Raw genomic sequence first — 22,834 nt, 5'->3', positions numbered from 1 at the left:
GTATGAGGCCAAAGCTCTTACGGTGGTGATAGTTTCCCATTTTATTGAATGTATGAAGAAGAAAGAAGAAAATAAAAGAGTAATTTCACCAGCAGTAAGTTTCACGCCACTATATATACGGGGATCCGTTACAGGTATTATCAGTGATCTGTACAGTAGTCTAGATCTGCCGGCCTGAGATCGATAATTTTTGTGTCCACCCCACGGATCCAGCGGAGATGGCAGTATTTTCCTCATGCATGTAAATGTTTTGAGGAAACATCACCCTATCACTGTCATGGTTATTTCTCCACGTTTTCCAGGCATATTGTTGATATTCTACACTGTTAAGTGGTTGTTATTATTTTCTCATACGAGTTTCAGGAGAATGTGTATGAAACATTTAAGTAAGTGGGCGCAACGTTTTACTGAGTAGTTTTACTGCTAGCGTGTGTGTTAATGAACTTGTTAGCTGAGTTCAACCACTGCAAATTAATATCATATGCACATATGTCAGTGTATAAATACAGTAATTTGTGTATTATTTCTTTAGTAACCCTTATAGGTTTTGTGAGATGTAGACATATTTTACAAGGCTGTCTGTATTTTGTTCCTTCAGTAACTTTATGGGTTTTGCCACAGTCTATTCAGTTATGGCTGCATGCTCTTTACCGGCAGCGGTAGAGAAAATGAGAATTATGTCTCAGGGAAACCCTGCATATGGTTGTAGCTTAAATATGGTTGTAACGTTAATGAGGTATGTATTGTAGATATGGCAGTCACTACGAGTTTGAGTACTTCAATTACTTTATTGGCCGTTATAACACCGGCTGAACACGTTCGGCACAGTGGCTGCTTCTCACAGAACCGCGTGCAAAGAGGCTCAACAACAACAAGTTCTCTTAACCAGCCGTCCCCGCCCCTCGGCTACTCTACCAGCCCCCCGCACATGAGCTGCCTGCCGCGGCTGAAAGAGAGCAAGGACACAGGCAGGCACACATACTGTACAACACAATGAACATTAACACATTAACACATACAGGTCGTTACAGTATTATACTGCAGCCAATCTGTTGCTTGTTTGTAAACTCTGTGTTTGATGATTCATTCAAGTAAATGTTCTCACTGAGGAAACATCAGCTTGTTATTATTTCTCCCTGTTTTTCAGGGGTGTAATACACACACACGCAAACATACGCACACAAACACACGCACGCATATTTCCCCGCCTCCATCTGAACTTGGAAGACCGAAGCTAAATTACTTCTAGGAAGCCACTCCTCAGCACATCATGTTCTGGTGAAAACGAAACTTAAGTATCACTCTCAGTGTGCTTGTGGTTGTGAGAGAAAGCAAACAAAATGGCAGAGGCTATTTCAAAGAAAAGAAGAAAGAAAGAAGAGGACTCCTTCAAGTGTCCAGTCTGTCTAGATCTGCTGAAGGATCCAGTGACTATTCCCTGCGGACATAATTTCTGCATGAGATGCATCGAGGGCTACTGGGATCAGGAGGATCAGAGAGGAGTCAACAGCTGCCCCCTGTGCAAACGCACCTTCACTCCCAGACCTACACTCTACAAAAATCATCTGATTGCTGGAATGGTGGACGCACATAAAGGCCATGACACAGTCACTGCTGCAGCAGAATGGACAGACAAACAGGTCAGTATTGGAGCTACATGTGTGTCAAAACTTTCTATGAGGGCTCTTATGCGCACTAACTGTGAATGTAATACTATATCTACAAGAATACTATCTCACCAGTCTTTAAGTTTGGCTGTTTCCGCAATGACTTTGCCCATTAGAGAAAGGAAGAATCAGGAAATGATTATCAGGTGCGAGATCCAGTGTTGAGTAAACACAGTGAAACATTAACTTGTCGGCTTCAAAATGAATTGCAAGATAATGTTCTGTTCTGTTAAATAGATTCTGAGTCAGCTTGACAAGTTTTTGCTGTTTAACAACAGTGCTCCTCTTGAACTTAGCTCATGGCTTCATTCTGATTTTCACCTGAAGATGATAGCGACTGCTTCAATGTGTCATTAAATCTCTTGAAAAGACTCAAATGGTTTTTGCTTATAAATATTCAGTTGTCATGTGTGATATTTGATGATTATTGTTGTCAGGAATCAGGAAATGATTATCAGGTGCAAGATCCAGTGTTGAGTAAAAACAGGTTCTACAGGTTCTGAACCAGCTTGACAAGTTTTTTCTGTTTAATACCAGTGCTCCTGTAACAGGGAGCAGCAGTGTAGATCCGACTACGCCACCCAGTTTAAAGAGCTGGGACACTACGTGTACAGGTTCTTGATTTGGTGGGAGCAACACAACAGAATCATTCAGCCAACAGAAAAAATTGTATTACAAACTTTGCTTTCTAAAACAAAAGGTCCACCATAACACAGATCTATCCAAAGTCCATGTACAACAGTCCGTGGCCCAGCCGAATGGTTGGGGGTCAGACCTCAACTTCAGCGCAGCAGTGAAGCAGCCAGCAAACTTAGAACCGTGATCTTGTGCAGCAGACTTGGCCTTCATGGCACTCTAACGAATCCTAAGGGATGTCCAGCACCTCACAGACTGTTCGCTGTTCATTTAAAAAAGGTGCCAATCATAGCGGTAATTACCAGCACCTGTTACCGCGCAGCAGATACTGGTTAGGTGCAGTCAAGGGGGCGGTGCTCGGCAGAGAGTTCCAAAAATGAGTGGTCCTAATTAAAGACACAGCAACCCAAACATTCAATCAAAATAAAACACTCTTGTAGAAACAAACAAACTATGTGAGACATAACATGGACCACACACTGTTATCCAGCCTCCCCATGTGACATCTCTTGAACTTAGCACATGGCTTTATCCTGATTTACACTTGAAGATTATAGCGACCGCTTCAATGTGTCATTAAATCTCTTGAAAAGATTAAAATGTACTTGAAGGTTTTTGCTTATGAATGTTCAGTTTGATCATTATTGTGTTAAACAATCCACCGATAATACGGTGAAAAGAGGCTGTTTTTCTTTTTTTAAACAAAAGCAGTCGGGGCAGAACCAGAGGAGATTCCAGCAGAGAATCCAGGAGAGAGAGAAGGAGCTGCAGGAGCTGAGGAAGGCTGTGGAGACTCTCAAAGTGAGAACTGACCACATAAGACAACAACTGGCTCAGCAATCGGTTGTTATTGTGTTATCACCGTTATGCTGCCATCACAGAAAGATATGTTTTGGCAGGATTTGCCCTTGGTCATTTGATCAAGAAGAGCCAGTCACACCACGAGTGAGTTTGCTCCTTCACTTACCTCTGTGGGTCTCCTGTCCGCCACCTCTTTTTGTGTCTCCTAACAGAGCTCTGCACAGACAGCAGTGGAGGACAGTGAGAGGATCTTTACTGAGATGATCCACTCCATTGTGAGATGGCGCTGTGAGGTGACAAAACTGATCAGAGCTCAGGAGAAGGCTGAGGTGAGTCAGGCTGAAGGACTCCTGAAGCGACTGGAGCAGGAGATTGCTGAGCTGAAGAGGAGAGATGCTGAGCTGCAGCAGCTTTCACTCACAGAGGATCCGATCCATTTCCTCAAGGTAACTGTTGATGATGGATTGTTAGTGCACAGAATGTTTGAGGGCACTGATTTATGTTGAATATATTCCTAAGTGGAACTTTTAATTCAATTCAGATATTGTTGAATTTCCTTCAAGGATCTTTACATTTTCAGATAGATCCTCATTCTTTTTTTCATATTATAACACAGTCCACAGTACTTTGAACAAATACCTTACCCCATGCACTTCCAGTGTCTGTGAAGAAAGTTTTTGTATGTATCACGGAAAACATTTGAGAATGATGAAGACATTTTCATTCTTCAGAAAACTGCTCAAAATCATTATGGCAATTGTTAGGACAGGTTAGGTCACATGCTAGGAAGAACACTGACTGACAGGCGGGGCTTGAGTGATGTCACTACCTGTGGTTAATTGATAAAAGCACATCTGCCCTGACATCATGGCTCACAGTTTGTTTGGAGGCACTTGAGGTGTAAAGGTCTCTTCCATTCTGCCTCTTTGGTCAGGCCACAAGTAGGTCAAGGCAAACCAGTGGCATTTGGACAACCATTTAGGTTGGATTCATTTGGGATTCCTAACATCAACCAAAAAACTTGAATTTAAGGAATCACCACATGGGCTTACCCCGCTAGCAGCTAGCCAGCTTGAGAGAGCTAACTGGCAGGCAGTGCTCACACACACACAGACACAGACACACGCACACACACACACACACACACCTACACTCTCAAACACAAACACACGCACACAGACACACACACACACACATACACCTACAAACACACACACACACTCAAACACACACACACACACACAAACACACACACACACTCACAGACACACACACTCACAGACACACTCGAACACACACACGCATACAAAAACCCTGCCACCCCGCTAGCAGTAAGCCAGCTTGAGAGAGCTGCCAGGCAGGGAGTGCTCACACATCCAGATGCTGCACACACACATCAAAGGATGATATCCAGGTTAGGGTTAGGCTTCACCCAGATACTCATAATGTTACATTTAGTTCACATCTCAAACATCAGAGGATAATATCTAATTTAAGAGTATAGTGTGCGCTGTGATAGTCGAAGCTTTAAGTTAAAATTAACAAAAAAGTTTCCTGATCAACTGTTTTTAAACGTACAACTTACGTGGATGCTTTATTTTGAGAATTTAGATATTCTCTCTCTGTCATCTTATCCTCCTCTCTCTCTTTCTCTTTATCTCTGTGTCTTTATTTAGACCTTCCAGTCGGTCAGTGAGACACCTGAGTCGAAAGACTTATCCTGCATCTCTGTGAACCAAGGCCTCTCTTTTGAGGCTGTGAAGAAATCGGTCTCCTCACTAAAGAAGCAGCTGGAAAATTTCTGCAAGGAGGAAGTCATGAAGATATCTGCATCAGGTTAATCACATTACTCATATATGTTTACACGTAATGACTTACTATACTTTTCCTCTGGATTGTACTAATAAGCTAAAAGTGATGGTGAACTTCAGGAACCTGTATTTCTCAATGTCACATATTTGTAACATATCTTTAATATGTCGGTGAAGCTGAGATACTCTACAGGTGTCTCCATGTTTACTTGTCTTTAAGAGGGTCTTTCAGATTGAAGAAGCTGGAGACTCATAATGTCCCTCAACAAGAGAACACAAATGTACTGCCATCATAAAAACAGAAGGTTAATGCAATGTTGACATTTACACCAGTCAGTGTTATTTCTAATATGATTCTTTCTCTCTCAATAGTGACTAAAGTCCAGGCTATTTTGCCTCCTGAACCTACAACCAGAGAGGATTTCCTACAATGTGAGTTTGACACAAACACATTTTATACAGTTTACTTTATTCCAAATCACAAGTCAAGTTTCAGTAGCATTCACATGGTCCTACATGTTTAAGCAGTTCAACATTTCATTGTGGCTGTTATAGTTCATGGGTAGAGGAAACAGTGTCTTTTCCAGTGTCTTTTTCCGTTTTCCTAAAACGGCGTTTTAAACGGAAGTTCAGGAGATGTATGGAACTTGCCATATCCCTCTCACATCAATCACCCTTAAACTCAGTTCTCCTCATCAACACACACACACACTCACACACACACACACACAAACACACACACTTCATTTAATTCAATTCAATTCAATTCAATTTTATTTATATAGCGCCATAACAATACAATTGTCTCTAGGCGCTTTACAGAGCCCAGAGCCTGAACCCCCTTAGTGCAAGCACATTGGCAACACAGGCAAGAAAAAACTCCCTGTTAGTCAGGAAGGAACCTTAAGCAGAACCACGGCACATAAGGGGGGACCCATCTGCTTGAGGTCGGCCGGGTGGAGATAGGAAGGGGGGATGGGGGGAGGGTTGTGTGGCAGAAGGGGATGGGAAACAACAGGTGTTGTACATATCCTGCATTTGGTAGGTGTACATAATATACTGTATATACAGACATCCGGTGGTAAATACATGATACAAACAAGACCAGTTTAGTGGGTATACACTGTGCTGATAGGGTTACTATTACAGGGGTAAGGGGAGTAGGAACAGAGAAACATGTCGATGGTGGCAATAATATATATTGTATATAAATGCTAGCATAGGGTATGAGGTAGAGTAAGTGTACGGCAGTGCGGTGGCGGTGGCGGTGGGTGCAATTGGCAGAGGGTTTCTACGGGTAGACCGGGTGGAGAGATTACAGCAGCGTCCCATAGCGAAGATAGTCTGGATTAGGAGAGAAAGAAAAAGAACAGAGTGAGTGGGTAGAGTTTGGCTGTCCATATGCGTAGTTGAGGAGTAGTGGGGGTGAGGAGCAATGTTTCCACTTCCATCAGAAATTGGAACATGCTACAAGGGAGAGAGAACATTTTTGTTAGTAGACATTTATTTCAGAAACAGATAAGGAGATACCTTTGTAGTAGATTTACAGTAGGCAATATGGCCATTTTATCAGTATTATTATAAGCATTAGCAATGTGATATGAGAGGAGAGGGAGGGAGAGAGAGAGCGAGAGAGAGAGGGAGAGGGGCTGCCTGGCTAGGTGTAAGGGAATATTATTTAATATATTATTTAGATTTTAGTCCAGTTTAGTTGATTAGGGGGGTATTACATGTGTTTAGATTTGTTTGGTTTATGTAATTTTGTCTTACACTAGCATCTGTTTACCTATCTACCAAGTGGTCCATGGAAAGCATCACAGGATTGAGAGAACTAAGAGGTGCGCCACCGGGTCTGGCAGGACAGCCTCCCTGCCGTGTCTGGCATTGGGTTTCTGATGTTCTTAATTGTCCCTTAAGGGTTGGCCTAGATTCTAGGTGTATGTTTCGTTTTTTTTAGCTTTAAGTACACCTTTCTAAAGTGCCCTCAATGTAGGTTTTGGTTTAATTTTGTCTCACACTAGCATCTGTTTACCTATCTACCAAGTGGCCCTATGGAAAAGCATCACAGGAGTGAGGGATGAGAGGCGCGCCACCAAAATGGGCAGGGTAACCTCCATGCCGGGATTGGCCTCGTTGTCTCTCCCCCCTGCTCAGCCCCTAGGCTTAGTTGACACAATTACTTATGGCTATAGGATGCACTAAAGAGGAATGTCTTTAGTCTCGATTTGAATATCGGTAGGGTGTCTGCATCTCGAATGGAGGCAGAGAGATTGTTCCAGAGGAGGGGGGCTCGGTAGCTAAAGGCTCTGCCTCCTACTGTGGTTTTTGATATTCTTGGAATTACAAGGAGGCCAGCACTCTGGGAACGGAGCGGTCTTGGAGGGCAGTAGGGGACAACTAATTCCTTAAGGTAGTTTGGAGCCAGGTCATTTAGGGCTTTGTATGTTAGCAGGAGTACTTTGAAATCAATTCTACTTTTGACAGGGGGCCAATGCAGAGAGGCAAGTACAGGTGAGATGTGCTCATATTTTTTAGTTCTGGTGAGTGTACGGGCAGCAGCGTTCTGTATAAGTTGGAGGCTCTTTATTGAGTTGATGCTGCATCCGGACAGGAGAGCATTGCAGTAATCTAGTCGGGAAGTAATAAATGCGTGGATTAGTTTTTCTGCATCTTGGAGGGATAGGACTTTTCTAATTTTGGCAATATTGCGTAAATGAAAAAATGATGTCTTTGAGATCTGTTTTATGTGTGAGTCAAGTAGGAGGTCTTGGTTGATAGTTACCCCAAGGTTTTTGATGCTAGTATTGGGTGTAGAGATGCCATCGAGTGTGGATAGATGGCTAGATAGTGTCATTCTCAATTGATCGGGGCCTACAAGCATAACCTCAGTTTTATCAGAGTTGAGGAGCAGGAAGTTGTTAGCCATCCAAGATTTTACATCTTGCAGGCAAGTTTCTATCTTGGGTAAATGTACAATTTCATCAGGTTTCATGGATAGGTAGAGTTGGGTGTCATCAGCATAGCAGTGGAAGTTAATGCCATGGTTCCTTATGACAGCACCTAAGGGTAGCATGTAAAGGGAAAAGAGCAGTGGTCCGAGGACAGAGCCTTGGGGAACACCGTAGCTTACTCTAGTGTGATTGGATGACTTCTCATGGACCTGAACGAATTGATGGCGATCAGAGAGGTAAGATCTAAACCAGGATAGGGCACAGCCTTTGATGCCAACATGATGTTCAAGTCTCTGTAATAGGATATGGTGGTCTATAGTGTTGAAGGCGGCACTAAGGTCTAGGAGAACTAGTATTGAGGTGCACCCATGGTCGGATGCGATTAGTAGGTCATTCAGGACTGACTAAGGCCGTTTCAGTGCTGTGGTGGGCTCTAAAGCCAGATTGGAGGGTTTCTTCGATTTTGTTTTGGTGTAGAAAGGAAGTAAGTTGCTTAGCTACTATTTTTTCAAGTATTTTTGACAAGAAGGGGAGGTTGGATATGGGTCTATAGTTAGCTAGATTATCAGGATCAAGGTCAGGTTTTTTGAGAGATGGTTTGATCACTGCTATTTTGAATGATTTGGGGACGTATCCTGAAATTAGTGAATTATTCATTACATTAAGTAATGTCTCACTTAATAAGGGTAGTGCATGTTTAAGAAGTTTTGTGGGGATAGGGTCTAGTAGGCACGTCGATGATTTAGATGAGAGGATCAGGGAGTTTAGTTCAGGGAGGTCAATGGGTGCGAAGGATTCAAGGAGAGCACCAGGTTGAGGGGGTGTTGCCATAGCCATAGGGCATTTTGGAAGAGGTGTAAGGTCATAGAGGGGGAGGAGACTATGAATTTGTTCTCTTATTGTTAGAATTTTGTTATTGAAAAAGGTCATGAAATCATTACCACTAAAGCTTATGGGAACAGAATGATCGATTGTATTGTGGTTTTTTGTTAGCCTAGAAATGGTGTTAAATAGGAACTTGGGGTTGTTTTTATTATTATCAATCAGTGAAGAGTAGTAAGCCGATTTCGCCTCAGAAAGTACTCGTTTATAGCTTAGAAGACTATCCTTCCATGCCAGGTGGAATACCAAGTTTGGTGGAGTACCATTTTTTTTCTAGTTTTCGTGTGGTTTGTTTAAGTGCACGAGTCTGATCAGTGTACCATGGGGCCAGTCTTTTCAGTTTTCTTATTCTCTTTTTTAGTGGCGCAACAGCGTCAAGGGTTGAGTGGAGCGCATGTATGACGCCATCCGTTAGTAGGTCGATATGGGGTGGGGGTGTGCGTTCGTCCTTTACTTTGCCAGTGGTAGGAGCTGTGGCAAGAGCGACTGGTAGTTTTGATATGAATTCTGCTGTAGTCCTGTCGGACAGACAACGGCTGTAGAAGTGGGTTAATTCCGTTGTTGGACGGAGATCTAATTTCATGTTGAATGTAATTAGGTGGTGATCTGAAAGGGCAGTATTTTGGGGTAGAACTAGAGGGCGGTCAATTTCTAGGCCATGTGTTAATACAAGGTCAATGGTGTGATTATGATGGTGAGTTGGTGTGTTTACGTGTTGGGAGAACCCAATAGAGTCTATTAGTGATTGGAATGCAATTGTAAGGTTATTATTTTCATTATCCATATGGATATTAAAATCTCCCACTATGAGGATTTTATCAGAGTTTACAACCAGGGCGGATAGGAAGTCGGAAAATTCAGTGTAGGGGCCTGGTGGTCTATATAGTGTCACAAGAGTGACCGGCTGAGTGGCTTTTGAGTTTGGATGCATAAGATGAAGTACAAGGACTTCAAATGATGCAAATTTAAGTTTGGGTCTTGGGGAAATACATAGGTTAGCAAGGGAAATTGTAGCTACTCCACCTCCACACCCTGTGCTGCGGGGGATGTGGCAGTTAACATGACTTGGAGGGGTGGACTCATTTAGGGCTAGGAATTCATCTGGTTTTAGCCAGGTTTCAGTTAGGAAAAGTATTTGAATGTTGTTGTCCGTTATCAGCTCATTTATAAGTGCACCTTTTGATGTTAAGGACCGAATGTTAATAAGGCCCAGTTTTAGGATTGTACAAGTTTCATTGTGTGCTGATAAAGTTTGTATCTTTATTAGATTATCCTGATTAATACTTCTTTTAGTGTGATTTGCGTTGGGTTTGTACGTTCTGGGTATAGATACCGTTTGTATATGGTTTAATATGGGCAAAGAGTGTACTGGTTAGTGATGTGTCGTTCGTGAACGATTCGTTCATTTTGAACGAATCCTCACAAGGACTCGAGAGTAACGAGTCCTCTCAAAAAAAGATTCGTTCATTTTCTCGTGGCCACGCATCGGGACTTGCATAGGCTCAGCCAAGGAAACAGAAATGATTCGTTGAATGCAGGTCACGTGGGAAATGATCCAAAGATCCGTATCCGAAGACCGAGTCGGAAAATGAACGAATCATTTCTGTTTCCTCTAGCTACCAGTACTGAGCCTATGCAGGTCACGTGAAAAATGATCCAAAGATCCGTATCCAGCAGATGAACGAATCATTGATCCGAAGACTCGGTTGGCAGAAGAACGAAACATTGACCCGAAGATCTGTATCCGGCAGATGAACGAATCGTTCACCTCCCGATCGTTCATTTACCCGAAGACACGGTCGGGAGGTGAACAACTCGTTCATCTGCCGGATCGTTCATTGACCCGAAGACACGGTCGGGAGGTGAACGACTCGTTCATCTGCCGGATACAGATCAGATCTCGTTCATCGTTCATTTTCCACGTGACCTGCATAGGCTCAGCACTGCTAGCTAGAGAAAACAGAAATGATTAGTTCATTTTGACTGGGTCTTCGGATACGGATCTTAGGATAATTTTTCACGTGACCTGCATAGACTCAGAAGAGGAAACAGAAAGGATTTGTTTACCTCGTTCACTTTCGCGTGGCTAGGTTTAGTAAGACGTGAATGATATTCCTTCACAAGTAATAATTACAGGTTTCGTTATTTTAACTTTTTTGTACTTTACTTAGGGTTCAGCGTAATAGTTTGCCGTGATAATTGAATGCTAGTGTGATAATAAATGACCACTTCAAATCATCCAGACTGTCATGATACAATATTTTAATGCAGGAATTTCTGTCGTTCACTTTCGCGTGGCTAGGTTTAGTAAGACGTGAATGATATCCCTGCACAAGTAATAATTACAGGTTTCGTTATTTTAACTTTTGTGTACTTTACTTAGGGTTCAGCGTAATAGTTTGCCGTGATAATTGAATGCTAGTGTGATAATAAATGACCACTTCAAATCATCCAGACTGTCATGATACAGTGTTATGTTGTTAGTGTTAGTGTTAGTGTCACAATATTTTAATGCAGGAATTTCTCTTACCACCCCCCCCCCCAGGATAGCCTGCTGTACATCTCATCACCGCGGTTTATGGGCATAGGGCCCGAACACACTACAGAGTCTGCCATTTGTGTAGCGGTATTGAGTAGCAATGCGAAGTTTAGTTTGGTGGTTTCCGATTGTCGTAGGCGGACATCGTTTACAGTATTACAGTAATCTATGCTAAACTGGAGGACACAGCAACATCTTATAGATGCAATTAGCAATGCTTCAAGTTGTTAGTGTTTTTTAGGTCATTCTACTCTGAGAGGGAACATGTGTTAAAGTTACGGCAGAATTGATTGTGGTGTGGTTGTTGTAGTGCACCAAAAGTGAAATGATATGCAGAGGTGTGTGTCTGTAGAGCCCACTGTGTTAAGTGTTTGGGAAAAGTATCCATGGTATAGGTACAAGAACTAAAATGATTGGAAAAAACTGTAATAAGCTAAATGTGATGGTGAACTTCAGGAACCTGTATTTCTCAATGTTACATATTTGTAACATATCCTTTGTATGTCGGTGAAGCTGAGATACTCTGCAGGTGTCTCCATGTTTACTTGTCTTTAAGAGGGTCTTTAAGGTTGAAGAAGCCGGAGACTCATAATGACCCTCAACAAGAGAACACAAATTTACTGCCATCATAAAAACAGAAGGTTGATGCAATGTTGATGTAACCCTGTGTCCACAGAGAGACTCTGGGTAGACACTATTATCAACTAAACTCTACAATATCTGTCACTAGGTTCACTCAGGGGTATCTTATCTCTAGGTTCGTTTAGGAGGACTGCAGTAGTGCTTAATTACATTAAGATATCCACCCAAACCCACAATAACAACAGCAAACCAATCAGATCATGTTTCAAAAAGTATGAAATTGTATTTATAAAAATATCAGTACATCATATTTAATTTCAGGATGAAGGGGAAGGAAGATAAATGCTACTAATAACAGTGTGTAATATGCTAGTGTGTGTGTGTTATATTTCACTATATGTTTAAATTTGGAAGTTCATTAAGTAATCTAGGGGGATGCTGATAAGGATATTTTGTTGCTCAAGGTTAAATGTTAAATTATCTAGAACATTCAGTGTGGTATCGTATCTATCTAAAAATATGGAGTGCTGTAGTGTCAGTGTGTGAAATGGCTTATATATTAAATATCAATTAACCTTAACTACCACTAATAAAAACAGGTGGCATATTCTATTCATTGCCGTTAATTCAATACAATACAAAGCACAACGTTTCAATACAATACATATGATATATACAAATAATCAAAGAATATATACAAAGAATGTTGGATCCAACACCAAAACAAAAAGTAATGCCTTTAACGTGAGATCTCATAAAAAAAAAGAAAGCTCGAGCTGATGTCAATATTGAAAGGAGAGGGGGAATATCTGTGTGATCAAAATGTCCCGTCCTACCACGCTCCTGTGTGGGATGGTCCAGCCCAGGGGAGAACGCTATACTGTTTCGCGGGAATCAGTCACTCCATGGAACGCAGGCTAGCGCAGAAGAATGGAACACTCGGATCTTCACAATGACCGTTGATGCGGCATTCAGGGGTGGGGGAAAAAACCAGCCTGTACACACGTACACACGTACACACGTGTGTGGCGATTAGCAAATTAACATTTTTAGAACTTCATCGTTCACACTAGGACTAAATAGTTCATTGTCCATGTCATCACTTCGTAATTTTAACATACAGTGTGTATTTATGTGAAAAGACACAGGTATTTCTCTCCTTCATTTACATATAGGAGACCTAGCTTTTTCGCGGTTAGCACCATAGCCATGTGGCTAACACAGTTAGCTTACATGCACATAAAACACAGTAATCACACAAGTTTAGCAAATTACATGACAGGGAACATCACACTTATAGTGTATAGTATTAGTTGTCAACTATCCTGACTGGTTTAAATTACTATTAACAGGTAATCTACCGTGAACATTTAACTAAGTGTCCACGTTTTCACATCATAGCTAGACAACGTCAACTCACCAGGATAAGTTCAAAATAAACGTAATCTTCATGTAGTCAGTCTACTTATATTCTAAAGTTCTATGTTATATCTAAGCCACTTTTTTGTTATGTGATCTTATCAAATATCCCGATCTTGACTCTGTGTGTACGTGTCTCTGGGTTGATGGTGCGAGTGTGGGAACGCAAAAGGAAGGGAAAATGTATCGTTCTCCCTTAAGCAAAATTTATGGTACTACCACTCCGATATGGACAGACAAACGACCGTTTTCGTACGTATTTATAGTACTCCGAGGTCTGTGGTTGCTGAAAACAATTCACCGCCAGACCAGTAGGTGGAGCAACGTTTTTTTAACCTTAGAGAAGCCTGCCTCATGACGTCTTTGTGTGTGGAAGTCGACGATTGTTTATTTACACCCCTCCCGCCCCGCCTTTTCCTCACACACACTGAAGATTAATGATGGAGAGAACAAGAATTTTGATGGAGCTGGAGCTGTTAGAGATGGAAGAGGACTTGCTTTTTTTTTTTTTTGAGAAGAGAACAACGGGAGAAGAGAAGACGGGTGCGGAGGTGGAGTGTTCGTCCACTAAATCAGACGAGGCAGTGGACGGGGGAGTATGCATCTCTGGTTCGACCTCTGAGAGATGTCGACGAAGAGATGCACTTCGCCTGTCTCAGATATCTCCCTCCATGAGTTAATAGTCATCTGAGCATCTCGGTAAGACTTCAATGACGGGTTGTACAGGTTTTCGTAACGTCTCACTTCTTCAATTAGCCGCTCCATAATTGCGTTCACCATTTTTCAGTGTGGGCTTTAAAAATGGCGCTATTGCGAATGAAACAGGAAATGAGGTCCATATATGGGAGATTCTGAAATGACGTCGTTAGCGGACCAATCACAGCCAAGGGGTAGCTGAGACTCGTACGGGATAGTTAGAAAAATCAGGAGGTGCACGACAGCCTCTCCGAGGTGCTCGGAGAGGGCTCGGAGAGAGCGGTTAGAGTCGGAGAGGCGTTCCCTGTATTCGAAAGGGGCGTTCCCTATGTCCGACTCCGAGAAATCGGAGTACCATAAATTTCGCTTTAGAGGGGAGGGCTTAGGGAGTGTCTCACAATACCCAGTACGAATTCTAATGTGAATAGAGTTAGGGTTCATCCACTTCTAGCAAGTGAAACTAACGAGGGTTACATTGACATTTACACCAGTCAATGTTATTTCTAATATGATTCTTTCTGTCTCAATAGTGACTGAAGTCCAGGCTGTTTTGCCTCCTGAACCTACAACCAGAGAGGATTTCCTACAATGTGAGTTTGACACAAACACATTTTATACAGTTTACTTTATTCTTAATCACAAGTCAAGTTTCAGTAGCAATCATATGGTCCTATATGTTTAAACAGTTCAACATTTATTTATGGTTGTCATAGTTCATGGGTAGAGGAAACAGTGTCTTTTCCAGTGTCCTTTTCCATTTTCCTAAAATGGCGTTCTAAACGAAAGTTCGGGAGGAGATGTCACAAATGTGCCACACCTCTCTCACATCAATCACCCACACTTCATTTAAACTCAGTTCTCCTCATCACACACACACACACACACACACACGCACACACACACACACACACACACACACACTTCATTTAAACTCAGTATGTCATCATCAGCTCAGACACTTGCTTTGGCGCTCGCTCTCAACCCACCACCTCCCCTTACACCACCTGTCTCCCCTTGGTATTGAATGGGGGGTGCAGGCACGGATTCTACACGACTCCTGTCAGCATAGTTGACTCCTGCACAATCCCTGCAAGGCGTTTGAGGTCTTGGCCAAAGACCAGGCCAGACACACTCTTCTGTGTGCATCTCTTAGGCACATTTGGAACATGAAGTCATGTACTGCCAAAAATGAGGACAATAAACTGCCATTGATATCCAGCTGATATAAAATATGCACTTGTCCTATGTATGTGGGTTCTGTAAAGCTATCAGATCAACGAGTCACACAAACACAGACACATACACACGCATACAAACACACACACTCACAAACACACACACACACACACAAATGTAGACAAACATCCATGCAAACATGTAGAGAATCTCACACGACAACACAAATGTATGACAGCGTGGTTGGGGTGAGTAAGTGTAGGCTGAGGGATTCTACAAGTAGATCAGGTGGAGAGACTAAAGCAGCATCCCACAGTGAAGATAGTCTAGACTAGGAGAGGAAGAAAGAGACATTTGTATTATTCTGTATTTCTCTCTCTCTCTCTCTCTCCCACTCTCTGTCTCTCACACACACCCATATAACCAATCACACCTACGGACTTTCCGATACAAAGACACTGGAACACTCTCACACTCCATATACGAACCCTTCAGACAAACACACACACTATCTTTCTCTCACACACACACACACACACACACACACAGACACACACACTCAGACAGAACCATACTCACTTTTGAACTTGAATACAGACATTCACACATGTACACCTGCACAAACATGTACAGAATCACACACGGAAACAAATCTCACTTATATGTGAAACATTCCCTCACAGAAGAAATCACAGAAATAAACCCCATCCCCCACACGCAAAGAATCATACAAAATAGCACACCTAACACATATAAATACCTAAGTTTGTCCTGTCTTCTCCTCCATCAGACTTTTGCCACTTCACACTGGATCCAAACACAGCAAACAGAAGCCTCCATCTCTCTGAGGGGAACAGGAGGGTGGAGATGAGAGATGAGTACCAGTCATATCCTAATCATCCAGACAGATTTGATATCTGGGATCAGGTGCTGTGTAGAGAGGGTGTGACTGGACGCTGCTACTGGGAGGTTAAGTGGAGTGGGAAGTGTGTTTATATAGCAGTCTCATATAAAAGCCTCAGCAGGAAAGGAAGTCATGATTGGTTTGGACAGAATGATCAGTCCTGGAGTATGGACCTCTCCAACAGCAGCTACTATTTCTGGCACAATTCTAAAAATACTGCAGTTCCTCTAGTGGCCAGCTCCAGAATAGGAGTGTATGTGGATCACAGGGCAGGAACTCTGGCCTTCTACAGCATCTCTGACACAATGACCCTCCTGCACAGAGTCCAGACCACATTCACTCACACACTCTACCCTGGGTTTTGGCTTGATGGCTCTAGATCATCAGTGAAGCTGCTGTGAATGACATGTCTAGATGCTGTTAGCACATACATCTCACACATCACATAATTTAACACATCACTCACACGTAAGGATCAGCTGGGTCTGAGAATCTTTGATCTTGGGGACAACAACAGACTGACCCCATCTCTGGACCCCAGCTATTACAATATCTGTACCTCTTGACCTCTGCTGTAACAAATGCAGTATCACCACAGCAGAAATAAGCCATTGTGTGTGAAAGGTTTTGATGAGCTTTGTGTTGCATGACCTCACTCTCCCAAGTGTTTATTATAAGTGTCCCTCTGTTATTGCATACAGGTTCTGATACCTGGTTCTATATGGCTACTACAATATTATGTACCATGGCAGTAAATCTTAATGAGACTATTCATCCAACAATTGACCCCCAATGAAATGTGTTCCTCTGTGTTTTTATCAATACCATTCTAATGAGACCAGTATGTTTTAAAATGTTTTTGGTGCAAAATGGTGAATAAACAGTTATAGACTGGCATTCGATGTGCCTTAATGCACTCTCTTCTTTGGTGTGTGTGTTTGTGTGTGTATTTGTGTTTGGGTGTGTGTGTGTGGTGGGGGGGGGGGGGGGAGTGCGTGCGCACAGTCAGTATATAAAATCATCAGTGAAGCTCAAGTAATTCAGCATTTATGAACAAAGGTGTGTGCACACAACTCTCCCTCTCACTGTCACTCTTCAGTCCTGCACTTCATCAGGCTTCCAAGGTAATAATCTCAGTCGTACGCAGGACAACATGTTACATTCCTGGTGCTACTGGGTTTGGACTTCCCACGATGGCCAGACCTCTTACCGTCACATGCAAGTAATTATACCGAAACAACCTACGCTGTGTACTACAACACATCAGGGGACACCATACTCACCACACTACTCAACAATACTTACAGTAACAGCAACAACACAGAGTCGTCATACACACACACCGACACACGCTCAATGAACTCAAATTAACATCCTGTGAAAACCCTGCTGTATCCTAACCCCAGAAACCCTTGTCTGCTCCTCCATGGGATTCCTGTCACTTCACACTGGATCCAAACACAGCAAACAGAGACCTCCATCTGTCTAAGGGGAACAGGAGGGTGGAATGTAGAAATAAAGTCCAGTCATATCCTGATCATCCAGAGAGATTGGATGAGTTTTATCTCATATAAAAGCATCAGCATCAGCAGGAGCGGAAGGGGTGGTCAGTGTGGGTTTGGATATAATGATCAGTCCTGGAGTCTGAGACTCTCTTCAGCTTAATGTTTATTATTAACACACGACTTTGACTGTCAATCAATAGTGTTGATGAAAAAAGACGAGACTAAAATGTAGTTTAAAAAATAAAAACCAAATCCCTCTTCGTTTTCGTAGACAAAAAAAGGAGACTGTTTTGTTTGTCTAAATTAGAATCTAAATATCGTGTTCATTGGATGGCTTGTGCAGCAGTTTAATTCCCTGTGCTGCGTAAAATATGTCAGTACAGAGAGGAGCAACAACATACCTTAAAGTTCCTCTCCTGGTATTGATTAAACCCCTTAAAGTTCCTCTCCTGACATTGATTAAACCCCTTCATGGCCTTATAATGAGTTGGAAGTGACTCTACACATTTGACTCATTTAGTATTCGCAGAGCTATAATTATGCAAATTGGCCAGACCTGGCTTCTCTTCTGATTTCAATATAGCCTTATGCTACTGATATGTAAATCCCCACCCCGCCGGCTGATGGGATTGGCTCCTTAGGTATGTGACATATGAAACCCAGGCTGTCTTACTCTGTGTTTTTTGAGACCATTATTGGCACACTGCAGTTCCAAGGTAGAAATACTCAACCTTGGCATCTTTCATATCATTCCGCAAGTGGTCTGTTAAGTTCAGTGTAACTTGAAGTCAGCAAGTAATAACTACATGCCCACATCACCCAAATCTTTAAATTCTATTTGTGTATTCAATTTTTTTCATGAAACAGCAACACAATTACTTAAAAAGAGACATTTTGGTGTAATGGATAATGTCCGCCGGTCAGTATTGGAAAATAAATCCCATCAGGTCGAAACAAGACCCCTTCGCTGCGTGTCAGCGTCCTGTCCATCCTGTTGGGATTAATCCTCCTATACTGACCGGTGGACTATACATTATCCCTTACATACTGACCAGTGGACTATACATTATGCCTTACTAAATCAACTCAGCCAAAACTCAGAAAAGAAACCCCCTTATACTTTAGTACAGGGGCGGACTGGGGGAAAAAAGTGGCCCGGGAGTTACTGTCAGACCGGCCCACTTAATACACGGCGCACTGCCCACTCAATACACGGCGCGTTGCCCACTCAAAGCATTGCACGTATCGACCAGTCAGTGGCCTACTTGGAAAAATACCCATACACTTAACATTACTTTAGATGATTACAAAGAAATTACATCATATATGTTTTTTTTATAACATTTGGATTGGATCCACCAATTTGCCTGGATGGACACATGGAATAAAATGATATTGGCTATTGTAACACTCCAAGGTAGGTATAGTTTGCTTGATGAATATGCTTAACTCTGGGCTAGTATCAGATGGTTATATGTAGAACTACAGAGCCTTAAGGAATGAATGTCAGCAGAGAAAGACCACACAATTCAGTAGTTACATTAAGCAAGACAATTGTATCAATTTGTTATTAACTCATACAGCAATACCTTTTTGTCCACTAGATGGCATCACACAACAGAAATATTTCCCCTCTACCTACATAGCTAGAGTAGCTAGTTACAGGTGGAAAGCTATGAAAGAAAGTTGCATCCAGGAGCCTTCATAAGCAAACATGATGTGGCTCCACATTACAATATCCCACTTTTTCATTATCCACATGTCTCAAAAGTTGTATGATGTAACATAGCTTAACAGGTCACATGATATGTCCAGTAACAACATAGAGAAGGGGGCAACATATAAGTCAAAACCAACCATATTTATTGACTGATCTTGAAAGTAGTGGCTTTCAAAAGCTAAATAAGTCATCACATAGAAAATAACTCAGTGTTAGTGCAAGAAGCAAACATTCACACTGTGAAACCTATGACAAGTGACAGTGGTATATAGGAATTAGTCACTTCACAGCCTGCTAGCCACGATTTTCTTTCATTCCAATTCTTGGATGTAGGATTCCCCCCCTTGTAGAAACCTGTTGAATGGATACATTTGGTCTAGGAAGTCCTAAATGTTTTGTTGTCAATTTACCTTCATAAGTACGCCGACTTTCAAAGAGCGAATCGAGTTGTTGCACTGAATGTTAAAAATGGATTTAACATGAGTCAATGAGAGAGATCTGGGGCGATTTCAGTTTTGCCCCAAAAAGGGGCGGGGTCATTTCAAGCACCACGTTTGCCTGAGTGACTGTTGGCTGATTCGACAATGACATTCAGAGGCAGATCAGACGGTCTAGTGGTAGAATCCGACAGGGAAAAAAAATCCTTTTCCCGTAGGCAGTGCGTCGCCCTAATCGCCTTTATGGACAAGCCGCACCTGAACTATATTTTAGAAATGAACATTAGCCTACAGAACATACGATGGGGTGTGAACATCAGTGGTATCAGTAGTGTTGCATGCTGGGTGTGTGATTGTGTGTGTGTGTAGGGGTGTTGAAGGTGTCTGCAAGCGAGTGATGCAAGTGTTGAGTAGGCTAGAGTGATTGACATTTAATAACGCCTAAAACAAAGTTAGACTGACGGAAGACATTAGATGAGTAAAGAAGACACTTCAGAAAAATTTCGAAAAATAAGCACCATGAGTGTGAATACAGATCGCGAGGAATGGTATAAAATTCAGTCAGTGAGTACGACATTTTGTAGATATTCGAGTTTTAAGTGGGCCGGTAATTTGGACCATCCCAACCCCGTCGGCCCACCGGGGATTCCCCCGGTATCCCCGATGGCCAGTCCGCCCCTGCTTTAGTATACTTTAAAACAGTGTTAATTTTGGCAGCTATTTTAGATTTAGTCTTAGTCTTAGTCTTTAGACGAAAATGCATATTAGTTTTAGTCACTTTTAGTCATTTTTATCCTGCTTAGTTTTAGTCTAGTTTTCGTCGACGAAAACTCAGAACATTTTAGTCTAGTTTTAGTCGACGAAGTCTCATTACATTTTAGTCTAGTTTTAGTCACATTAAACTAAAAGTTAAGTCCATCTTATAGTCACATTAAACTCCTTTCCATCCTTTCTCAGGCCCGGGGACCCCTTGTGTAGTGTCTACAACTGCATAATAGTAAAGCTTGCAGTACTTAAACTGTGGATGCAATTAGTCTGTAAGATACAGATCTCCTAGTATATGCCTACAGCTGAATTCCAATGAATTCAATGTAAATAATAATTGTAAGGCAATACTTAATTAACAGTATTATCATTAAAATATAAGAGAATATCAAGTCTAGATTTTGAAGATTCAAATGATCTGATAACACAATACAACTACTATGCCTACCTGGCCTTAGTTAAATCAAGCACATATGAATTGCTGTGCAATCTGATAACCAACATACAGTATTTAGCTAGACGGATAGTTTGAGAGTTGAAAGTAGTGCCAATGATAATAACAATTGCATAAATAGACAAGGATATGTAAACCAATCACATATTCATTTATTTTTTCTTGATTAATGTCATGCGTGGCCTGTCCTATAGTCCATTCTGCAATGAGTTTACTACACTTGACAGAAAATAAAACACAATGCACCGCAATAACCGGAGAGAAACCTTGTGGCTTCAAAATAGGTGGGAAGAACACAACAACAGGCACCTGAAAGCGCACAAGACAACCCTGCCATTTATGCCAAGGTAAGCATAGCTAAGTTATACTAGCTATCGATAACTAGCTAGTATAACTTAGCTATGCTACCTCATAGTTAGCCAACGTTAGCTAGCTAAAAGTTTTGGAACTCATTTGCCCAGCCAAACGGGAGGTTTCAATCGAAAATGACTAGCTAGTTATCCAAGCTGACACAACCTATACACTCGACTGCCCCTTTGAAGTTAACTTAACGTTGGCTAATATATTCGAATAACTAGTTAACATTAGCTAATTATCATTGACAGTTACTAGCTCATTTACCTTGGCATAAATGGCAGGGTTGTCTTGTGCGCTTTCAGGTGCCTCTTGTTGTGTTCTTCCCACCTATTTTGAAGCCACAAGGTTTCTCGCCGGTTATTGCGGTGCATTGTGCTTTATTTTCTGTCAAGTTATAATTAAAGACTGTCCAGATATCTATTCTTATTTGTCTTCCAGTACCGAGTGCTTGAACTTCAGCCATCATAACGTTCAGCCATAGGGCGTCACTTGCATGTCTGGCCATCTCAGAGAGTGGAGGAGGGATAGATACAGGACCGGGCAACATTCAACCAATGATGTGCATACAAGTTTAGAAAAAAAAACAATTGTGACTTAGTCAACCACCAACATTTCGTCTCGTCTCGTCAACGAAAGTTAAAATAGATTTAGTCATAGTTTTTATTTATAAAGATCCGTTTTCGTCACGTCTTAGTCTCGTCTTAGTCACGGGAAAAAGGTCGTTAACGAATATTTTTCGTCATACTTTTCGTCAACGAAATTAACACTGCTTTAAAAGATGATGCCCTAACACACACACACACACACACCTAAGGCATGTCCAAGAATAGGCCCTCTCCTGTCCCACAGTCTAACACATGTGGACTAGACGTGGTGTAACCACCCAATCTGGGCCACATCAGGGCCAGGTCTGCCTCAGATACAGCTGCCATCTGAAACGCTCTGGTGTAAGAAAACAGAGAAACCCCCTTATACTTTAGTATACTGTAGTAAGATGGTGCCCTCTAGTGGCTGAAATGAGGAAGTGCAACAAGCTATAATAGCTCTTGTGAATGAAGCTTTATGACCCCTTCATGAAATAAACCAGCACACAGTGGCGGTAAAATAAGCAGATAGCTTTATTAAAAGGTCAGATTGATACTCTAATGTAGATACATGACTATACATTATTGGAATATATTAAATGAACAGATCAGGTATATCGAAAGCCAAATAAATAAACACACATGGTTTAAAACAAGACTACATCAAATAATGTGTTTTTACAAAAAAAAACGCTCTGTAGAGCGTCTTGAGACAATTTTATTGTTTTGGCGCAATGAACAATAAAATAGAATTAAACTGAACTGAATGAACTCACTGACTGCACCCAGCATTGACAGGTCGGACACGGGCACACTGAGCAGAGCCCCTCTGAGTCCACGCACAGCTACGGTAAATCAAGGAAAGCCTCACGTGATCGTGACTATAGGAATGCCCAGCAGAGGAAGACACTCCAAGGGCCCTCCATCCGTGAGAGGTCTTACTCAACA

At 41.9% G+C, this 22,834-nt stretch overlaps 2 protein-coding genes across 2 annotated transcripts; both read left to right on the top strand.

Moving 5' to 3' along the window:
• The first annotated feature begins 1,087 nt into the window (after positions 1–1,087).
• Positions 1,088–15,207, top strand: LOC122128519 (tripartite motif-containing protein 16-like). The gene is made up of 7 exons (XM_042708123.1): positions 1,088–1,640; positions 3,012–3,104; positions 3,317–3,550; positions 4,781–4,940; positions 5,288–5,347; positions 14,515–14,557; positions 15,138–15,207. The coding sequence occupies exons 1-7, from the start codon at positions 1,341–1,343 to the stop codon at positions 15,205–15,207; spliced, it is 960 nt and encodes a 319-aa protein (XP_042564057.1). The 5' UTR covers positions 1,088–1,340.
• A 180-nt stretch (positions 15,208–15,387) lies between these two features.
• LOC122132982 (stonustoxin subunit beta-like) lies at positions 15,388–16,981 on the top strand. The gene is made up of 2 exons (XM_042708122.1): positions 15,388–15,412; positions 15,957–16,981. Exons 1-2 carry the CDS (start codon positions 15,388–15,390, stop codon positions 16,463–16,465), a joined length of 534 nt encoding a protein of 177 aa, XP_042564056.1. The 3' UTR covers positions 16,466–16,981.
• Positions 16,982–22,834: the final 5,853 nt, after the last annotated feature.

The sequence above is a fragment of the Clupea harengus genome, chromosome 7 (genome assembly GCF_900700415.2).
Source record: "Clupea harengus chromosome 7, Ch_v2.0.2, whole genome shotgun sequence".
Lineage (NCBI taxonomy): Eukaryota > Metazoa > Chordata > Actinopteri > Clupeiformes > Clupeidae > Clupea > Clupea harengus.
The sequence above is the reverse complement of the archived record's forward strand: the minus strand, read 5'-3'. Positions and strand labels throughout refer to the sequence as shown.

Bases quoted from the DNA above. Each gene is read 5' to 3' on its own strand.
- LOC122128519 (XM_042708123.1), top strand. From the start codon at position 1,341: ATGGCAGAGGCTATTTCAAAGAAAAGAAGAAAGAAAGAAGAGGACTCC. The intron at 5,348-14,514 runs GTGAGTTTGACA...CTGTCTCAATAG, and splicing joins CAGAGAGGATTTCCTACAAT to TGACTGAAGTCCAGGCTGTT. The intron at 14,558-15,137 runs AGAGGATTTCCT...TGCATCTCTTAG, and splicing joins CCTCCTGAACCTACAACCAG to GCACATTTGGAACATGAAGT.
- LOC122132982 (XM_042708122.1), top strand. From the start codon at position 15,388: ATGTATGACAGCGTGGTTGGGGTGA. The intron at 15,413-15,956 runs GTAAGTGTAGGC...CATCAGACTTTT, and splicing joins TGACAGCGTGGTTGGGGTGA to GCCACTTCACACTGGATCCA.